Raw genomic sequence first — 8,402 nt, forward strand, 5'->3', positions numbered from 1 at the left:
CAGCCCCCCTAGTAGCCCCCCCACAACCCCTGGTAGCCCCCCAGCCCACCCAGCAGCCCCCCTAGCCCCCCCAGGAGCCCCCTCCCGCCCTCACCTCACCGCGTCCCCTCCGCCGCCGCCGCCGCTTCCGCTTCCGGGGGGCGAGGCCCCGCCCCCTTTCCAAAACCCCGCCCGCTCCCAGGCCCCGCCCCCACGCCAGGAAGGCGGGGCGGGTCCGTGCCCGCTTCACGTGGCCTTCGGCCCCGCCCCTTGCCGCCGGGTCACGTGACGCGGCGCGGGGCCGCCATCTTGGCCCCCGACACAAACAAGCGGCGGCGAGAGCGGGACCCGCCCCCCCCCCCGCCCCCCCCGCGGCCGCCGGTAAAGGGGGGGCATGGGGGGAGCGGGACCGTCGCCATGGAAACCCTGCCCTCCCCCCCTCGTTGCCATGGTGACACCGGAACGGCCCCCCCTCCCCCGACTGTTGCTATGGAGACCTGGGGTTCCCCCCCAACCAGGCCCGTTGCCATGACGACCAGAGACACGCCCCCTTCCAGCCCCGTTGCTATGGACACCCCGCACCCTCCCCCCCATCCTTGTCACCATGACGACCCGGACCCCCCCCCCCCGTTGCCATGGAGACCCCAGACGCAGTCAGGGGTCCCGGGGGGGGGCAGTTGGGGGCTGAACCCCTCCCCCCCCCCCCCCCCCGCCGAGGGGCCCGATCCTGGCAATGGCGGCCGTCACCCCCCCCGTGTCCCCCCCTGCCCCCCCCGTGACCCCGGGGGGGGGAATTAGTGATGGGGGGGCAGTTAGTGATGGGGGGGGCAGTTAGTGACCCTGGGGGGGGGCAGTTAGTGATGGGGGGGGGCAGTTAGTGATGGGGGGGGCAGTTAGTGACCCCGGGGGGGGGGCAGTTAGTGATGGGGGGGGCAGTTAGTGATGGGGGGGGCAGTTAGTGACCCCGGGGGGGGGGCAGTTAGTGATGGGGGGGGCAGTTAGTGACCCCGGGGGGGGGCAGTTAGTGATGGGGGGGCAGTTAGTGACCCCGGGGGGGGGGCAATCAGTGTCCCCGGGGGGGGACACACACTAATTAGCGGGAGGGGGTCCCAGCTGCCTGGGCCCCCCCGGTTCCATCCCCTCCCCCCAGGGCCGGGGGTGGAGCCCCTCCCCCCCTTCGAGGCCTGGCCCCGCCCCAGGGCAAAGCCACCCCCCACGGGGGGGGGGGGAAACAGCGCCCCCTGCTGCTGCTGCACAGCGACCCCAGCATCCTGGGTACGGGGGGGGAGGGGACACCCAGCGTGTGGGGGCTGGGGGGGGTCATGGGGTGACATTGGGGGGGCTCTATGGGGTGTTGGGGGGCTCAGTGTGGGGCTGGGGGGGCTCTATGGGGTGATGGGGGGCTCAGTGTGGGGCTGGGGGGTGTTGGGGGGCTCCATGTGGGGCTGGGGGGGGCCACTGACCCCCTTCCCCTCCCCCCCCAGGCTACTCGCTGCACGGCCCCGGGGGTGAGGTGGAGATGGTGGAGGAGTACCGAGCCCCACGGCTGCCCCACGGCCGCCCCACGGCCGCCCCACGGCCGCCCCCGGCGCCCCAGTGAGCACCTTACGGCCGACACGACCGCCCCAGCTGCGCTTTAGTGCCGGCGCTGCCCCACGGCGCTGCCCCACGGCGCTGCCCCACGGCCGGCTCAGAGCTGCCCCACGGCGAAGGGGGCCGGGAGCCGCCCCCCACGGACAAACGCCAGCCCCACGGCGGGACGGGACGGGGCCACCCCAGAGGGGCTGGAGCTGCCCCACAGCCGGTGCCGCCCCACGGCCGCCGGCGCTGCCCCACGGCGGGTCCAGGGCTGCCCCATAGCGGAGCTGGACTCCTTGCACAAGGGGCCCCTCCCCCCCCCCGGCCGCCCCTCCCCCCCCGGCCGCCCCTCCCCCCCCGGCCCGTGTTTACAGCCCCCATAGGGGGCAGCCAGGCCCCGCCCCCTCCCCTCAGACCACGCCCCCTCCCCCACCCGGCCACGCCCCCGGCTTGGCTCCACCCCTCGGCTCAGGCCCCGCCCCCCTGCAGTCTGTTGCCGTGACGGGGGGGGGGGGAGGGGCGGATTTGGGGGGAATTCGGGCGATTTCGGTTTTGTTGTTTTTTAAAGCAAAACCCGGGTCGGCGCCGCCCCTCCCCCTCCGCGTGTGCCCCTCCCCCCAGCCCCTCCCCCACCCCCCAGCAATAAGGCCGGAGCCCCCGCCCCTCCCCCCACCCCACGTGCCAACCCCTCCCCCACCGGGGGCGGTGCCGTTGAATGTAAGGGGGGGGAGGGGTATGAGCCCCTCCCCCACCCTCTATCTCCTGCGTGGGGGGAGGGGCTCCCCCACCCCTCCCCCCCCCGAGAGTGGCAGAATGTTTACAGGCCCCTCCCCCACCCCGCACCCCTCCCCCTCCAATAAAGACCTCGTTAAGCCCCGCCCCTTTTCTCTTCAGTGGGCGGGGCTTGGGGCGTGACGTCTCTGCGCGGTGGGCGGGGCTAATGGCAAAGCCCAAAGCCCCCCCAGGCTAAAGGGGGGAAGCCCCGCCCCCTGCGTGCAGAGGGTGGGGCCAGGGGAAGCCACGCCCCTTGGGCATAGTGGGCGGGATTCAGTGCTGAGGGAGATAATGTAGACCACGCCCACACGGGGAGGGACACGCCCCCTCGCTAAGCCACGCCCCCACCAACCCACCCCAAGGGGGCGTGTCCCAGACGCGTGTCCCGCCCCCAAGGGGGCGTGTCCCAGCACGGGGGGGGGTAGGAAATAAAAGGGCGCCTGCTCCTTTAAGCCGCCCTCATTGTCTGTGGCGCCGGCCAATCAGCACGCACGCCGGAGGGCGGGCGCTGATTGGCCACGCTTCCCCCCCGCCCCGCCCCCTCGCAGGCCACGCCCACCGCGGCGCCGGGCGCTGTCCGGTGCTGAACGGCGGCCGCCGCCATGAGCGGGGGGGTCTACGGCGGCGGTAGGGGCGGGGCCACGGCGGGGGGCGGGGCCTGGGGGGCGGGGCCTGGGCGGGGGGGGGTCCGGGGGGTGGGGGAGGGGGGTGTCCGTCCGTCCGGTGTCGCCGTGTCCGTCCCGGTGTCACCGTGTGTCCGTTCCCCCCCCCCAAGATGAGGTGGGGGCCCTGGTGTTCGACATCGGCTCCTTCTCGGTGCGGGCCGGCTACGCCGGGGAGGACTGCCCCAAGGTGGGTGCCGCCGCGTCACCGCGTCACCGCGCGTCACCGCGTCACCCCCCCCCACGTCCCCTCCGGAGGGACAAGGCCACCGTCCCCGCTGCGGGCTGTCCCCGTGGCCACGCTGGCCCCACGGCCACCACCCGCCGGCTAACGGCACCGTGGTGGTGGCATCGCCATGGCCACGCTGGCCCCACGGCCACCATCCAAGGCCAACGTCCCCATCGTGGTGGCATGGCCACGTCACCCCCATGTCCCCATGGCCACCATCCAAGGCCAACGTCCCCATCGCGGTGGCATCGCCATGGCCGCGCTGGCCCCATGGCCACCATCCAAGGCCAACGGCCCCATCACGATGACATGGCCACGTCACCCCCACGTCCCCAAGGCCACCACCTGCAGGCCAACAGCCCCATCGTGGTGGCATCGCCATGGCCACGCTGGCCCCATGGCCACCACCCACCGGCCAACGTCCCCATCGTGGTGGCATGGCCACGTCACCCCCATGTCCCCACGGCCACCATCCAAGGCCAACGTCCCCATCATGGTGGCATCGCCACGGTAGCCCCGAGGCCACCACCCACAGCCCAACGTCCCCATCGTGGTGGCATCGCCATGGCCACGCTGGCCCCACGGCCACCATCCAAGGCCAACATCTCCATCATGGTGGCATCACCATGGCCACGCTGCCCCCGAGGCCACCACCCGCAGCCCAACGTCCCCATCGTGGTGGCATCTCCATGGTGGCCCCGAGGCCACCACCCACAGCCCAACGTCCCCATCGTGGTGGCATCTCCATGGTGGCCCCGAGGCCACCACCCGCAGCCCAACGTCCCCATCGTGGTGGCATCTCCATGGTGGCCCCGAGGCCACCACCCGCAGCCCAACGTCCCCATCGTGGTGACATCTCCACGGCCACACTGTCCCCAACGTCCCCCCCGCCGCGTCCCCGTGGTGCTGGTGGTGACGGGGGCGGGGGCAGGCGGACTTCCCCACCACGGTGGGGCTGCTGTCCCCCGAGGAGGTGGCCCTGGAGCTGGACGGTGACAAGGACAAGAAGGGGGGGAAGGTCTACTACATCGACACCAACGCGCTGCACGTGGCCCGCGAGGGCATGGAGGTCCTCTCGCCCCTCAAGAACGGCATGAGTGAGTGGGGACACCGCGGGGACACCGCGGGGGGGACACGGGGAGGGGGACACCCTGCAGGGCCACGGGGAACCCGTAGGAGGCATCTCAGGGGGTTGGCGGTCACCTCGTGGGGCCACCACAGGGTTGGGGACATCCAATGGAGGCCACCATGGGCTTGGAGGTCACCTTCCAGGGCCACCACGGGCTTGGGGACATCCAATGGAGGCCACCATGGGCTTGGGGGTCACCTCAAGGGGCCATCATGGGGTTGGGGACATCCAATGGAGGCCACCATGGGCTTGGGGGTCACCTCAAGGGGCCACCACGGGGTTGGGGACATCCAATGGAGGCCACCATGGGCTTGGGGGTCACCTCAGGGGGCCACCAGAAGATTGGGGTCACCCAGTGGGGCCACCATGGGCTTGGAGATCACCTTCCAGGGCCACCATGGGGTTGGGGACATCCAATGGGGCCACCATGGGCTTGGGGGTCACCTCAGGGGGCCACCAGTAGATTGGGGTCACCCAGTGGGGCCTCCCCTAGAGCCCTGCCCCCCCCGCGCCCCCCCTCACCGTCCCCGCCTCCCCAGTCGAGGACTGGGAGTGCTTCCAGGCCATCCTGGACCACACCTACGGGAAGCACGTCAAGTCGGAGCCCGGCCTCCACCCCGTCCTCATGTCCGAGGCCCCGGTAGGTGCCCACCCCCCTCCCCCAACCACGCGCCCCCCCCCCCCCCCCACCGCGGCGGCGGTGGCCCCCGGTGGCCCCCCGGTGTCCCCACGCTGTCCCCGCGCCCCTCAGTGGAACACGCGGGCCAAGAGGGAGAAGCTGACGGAGCTGATGTTCGAGCACTACAACATCCCCGCCTTCTTCCTCTGCAAGACGGCCGTGCTCACCGCGTATCCCCCCGTCACCCGGCGCCGTCACCCGGCGCCGTCACCCGCCGGGTGACCCGACCCCCCCCCAGGGCGCCCACACAACCTCCCGCGTGGGGGCAGGGGAAGCTGGGTGGGTGGGTGTAGGGGCAGCTGGGTGGGTGTAGGGGTGGGTTGAGGGGCAGTTGGGTGGTTGGGTGGGTGGGTGGTGGGTGTAGAAACAGTTGGGTGGGTGTAGGGGGTGGTTGGGTGGGTGTAGGGGTAGTTGGGTGGGTGTAGGGGGTGGTTGGGTGGGTGTAGGAGTAGTTGGGTGGGTGTAGGGGGTGGTTGGGTGGTGGGTCTAGAGACGGTTGTTTGGGTGTAGGGGGTGGTTGGGTGGGTGTAGGGGTAGTTCGTTGGGTGGGTTGAGGGGTAGTTGGGTGGTTGGGTGGGCCTAGGGGTGGGTGGGTGGGTGGTGGGTCTAGAGACGGTTGGGTGGGTGTAGGGGGTGGTTGGGTGGGTTGAGGGGTAGTTGGGTGGTTGGGTGGGTGGTTGGTGGGTCTAGGGGTGGGTGGGTGGGTGGGTGGGTGACTGGTTGATTGGGTGGTTGATTGGGTGGGTGGGTGGCTAGTTAGCTGTGGGGGTGGGTGGGTGGCTAGGAGGGGCTGGCTGGGGGTGGCCGGTGGGGTGCTGAGCCGCCAGCACCGCCGCTGGGTGCTGAGCCGCCGCTGGGCCGGCTCGTTAGCCGGCAGCTGGGCCCTTCGTTTGGTCGGGCGGGTCGTTAGGCCTTCGTCAGCCCACTGATTGGCTGAGCGTCTGCCTGGGGGCGGGGGCTCACGCCTCACCGGAGGACCGGGTGGGTGCCCGGCAGGGCAACCGGCCGCGGCTCTTCGTTAGCCAGCCGTCCCCGGTTAGCGGGGCTCGCCCTCATTAGCGAAGGCCCTCGTTAGCGCTGCCCTTGACGGTGGCGGCCCAGCTTCGCCAACGGGCGCAGCACGGGGCTGGTCCTGGACAGCGGGGCCACCCACACCACCGCCATCCCCGTCCACGACGGCTACATCCTCCAGCAAGGTGAGGGGGCGGGGCCTGGTGGGGCGGGGCGTGGGCGTGGCCAGGCGGGGCGGGGCCCTCGCGGTGACTCACCGGTGGCCGCCGCAGGCATCGTCAAGTCGCCGCTGGCCGGGGACTTCATCTCCATGCAGTGCCGGGAGCTCTTCCAGGAGATGAACATCGACATCGTGCCGCCCTACATGATCGCCGCCAAGGTAGGGGCGGGGCCGCCGAAGGACACGCCCACCCGGGAGCAGCCTATCGGAGAAAGAGAGGGCAGGTGTTAGGCTCCGCCCCTTGGGGGGGTTTCTGCTTAGCTCCACCTCTTTGGGGCAACTCCCTCTTAGCTCCACCCCCTTAGGGCCACCCCTTCCCCTTGGCTCCACCCCTTCCCTGTAGCTCCACCCCTTCCCTTAGCTCCACCTCCTTAGGGCCACCTCTTCCCCTTAGCTCCACCCCCTTAGCGCCACACCTTTTCATTAGCCCCACCCCCTTAGCCCCACCCCTTCCCCTTAGCTCCACCCCCTCAGGGCCAGCTTGCCCACAGGCCCCACCCCTTTAGGCCCAGCCCAGGCCCCGCCCCCTTCAGGGCACCCCCCATCACCCCACCCATGGGAGGGGCGTGCCCCACCCCAAGCCCCACCCCCCCACCTGACACCCCGCCCCCAGGAGCCGGTGCGGGAGGGGGCCCCCCCCAACTGGAAGAAGAAGGAGAAGCTGCCCCAGGTCTCCAAGTCCTGGCACAACTTCACCTGCAACGTGAGGGGGCCGGGGGGGGGCCCTGGGGGGGTCCCCAACCCCTGGGTGCCCCATCTGGGGGGGGTCTGGGTCCCTGGGAGGGTCCTGGGGGGGTCCTGAACACTGGATGCCCCATTTGGGGGGGGGTCTGGGTCCCTGGGGGGGTCCTGAACACTGGGTGCCCCATTTGGGGGGGATCTGGGTCCCTGGGGGGTCCTGGGGGGGTCCCGTGGGGGTCCTGGGGGGACCCAAACCCTGGGTGCCCCATTTGGGGGGGGGGGTCTGGGTCCCTGGGAGGTCCTGGGGGGACCCCAGGGGGTCCCAAACCCCTGGGTCCCCTCTTAGGGGGGGGGTCTGGGTCCCTGGGGGGGGTCCCAGATGCCTGAGTCCCATTTTGGGAGGGGGGGTCCGGATCCCTGGGGGGGTCCCGGGGGGTCCCAAAGCCCTGGGTCCCCTCTTGGGGGGGGTCCTGGGAGGTCCCAAACCCTGGGTGCCCCATTTTGGGGGGGTCTGGGTCCCTAGGGGGGTCCTGGGGGGGTCCCGAACCCCTGGGTCCCCTCTTAGGGGGGGATCTGGGTCCTGGGTGGGGTCCCAAACCCCTGGGGAGGGGGGTCTGGGTCCCTGGGGGTGTCCCAGACGCCTGCGTGCCCCATTGGGGGGGCTCCGGATCCCTGGGGGGTCCCCGGACACCTCGGTCCCCCCCCACTTTGTGCCCCCCCCCCCCAGGAGGTGATCCAGGACTTCCAGGCCTCGGTGCTGCAGGTCTCCGACTCCCCCTACGACGAGCAGTGAGCAGGGGTGGGGGTTGGGGGGGGCTTAGGGGGGTTTTGGGGTCCCCCCCCACCCCATCACCCCCCCTCGCCCCCCCAGGGTGGCCGCCCAGATGCCCACGGTTCACTACGAGATGCCCAACGGCTACAACACCGACTACGGGGCCGAGCGGCTCCGCATCCCCGAGGGGCTCTTCGATCCCTCCAACGTCAAGGTTGGGGGGGGTCCCGGGGGGCGTGGGGGGGTCCTGAGGGGTTTGGGGGGGTCCCGGGGGGTTTGGGGGACCCCTCTGACCCCCCGTCCCCCCCAGGGCCTCTCGGGGAACACGATGCTGGGCGTGGGGCACGTGGTCACCACCAGCATCGGGATGTGCGACATCGACATCCGACCGGTGAGTCCCCGGTGATGCGGGGGGGGGGACGTTTTGGGGGGCGGCGGTGACGTGGTGACACCCTGACCCCCCCCGTGTGTGTGTCCCCCCCCAGGGTCTTTACGGCAGCGTCATCGTCACCGGGGGGAACACCCTGCTGCAGGGCTTCACCGACCGCCTCAACCGGGAGCTTTCGCAGAAGACGCCTCCCGTGAGGGACGGGGGCACCCAGGCGTCCGGGGAGGGGACCCCCAACCCCCTGGGGGGGATTCTGGGGGGCTGGGGGGGACCCACTCATCTGGGGAGGGGACCCCCAAC

At 71.7% G+C, this 8,402-nt stretch overlaps 1 protein-coding gene across 1 annotated transcript; it reads left to right on the plus strand.

The window, feature by feature from the left end:
* Window positions 1-2,933: 2,933 nt before the first annotated feature.
* On the plus strand, window positions 2,934-8,295 carry ACTL6B (actin like 6B; the record flags this gene model as incomplete). The annotated part of the gene is made up of 12 exons (XM_082339063.1): window positions 2,934-2,958; window positions 3,107-3,183; window positions 4,154-4,319; window positions 4,891-4,991; window positions 5,103-5,200; window positions 6,132-6,226; window positions 6,314-6,420; window positions 6,875-6,964; window positions 7,670-7,731; window positions 7,814-7,928; window positions 8,025-8,105; window positions 8,200-8,295. Coding segments are annotated over 12 exons (1,113 nt in total), but the record flags the coding sequence as incomplete, so codon positions are not given.
* Between the last annotated feature and the right edge of the window lie 107 nt (window positions 8,296-8,402).

Source organism: Platalea leucorodia (assembly GCF_965183815.1).
Source record: "Platalea leucorodia genome assembly, contig: HAP1_HAP1_SCAFFOLD_396, whole genome shotgun sequence".
Classification (NCBI taxonomy): Eukaryota; Metazoa; Chordata; class Aves; order Pelecaniformes; family Threskiornithidae; genus Platalea; species Platalea leucorodia.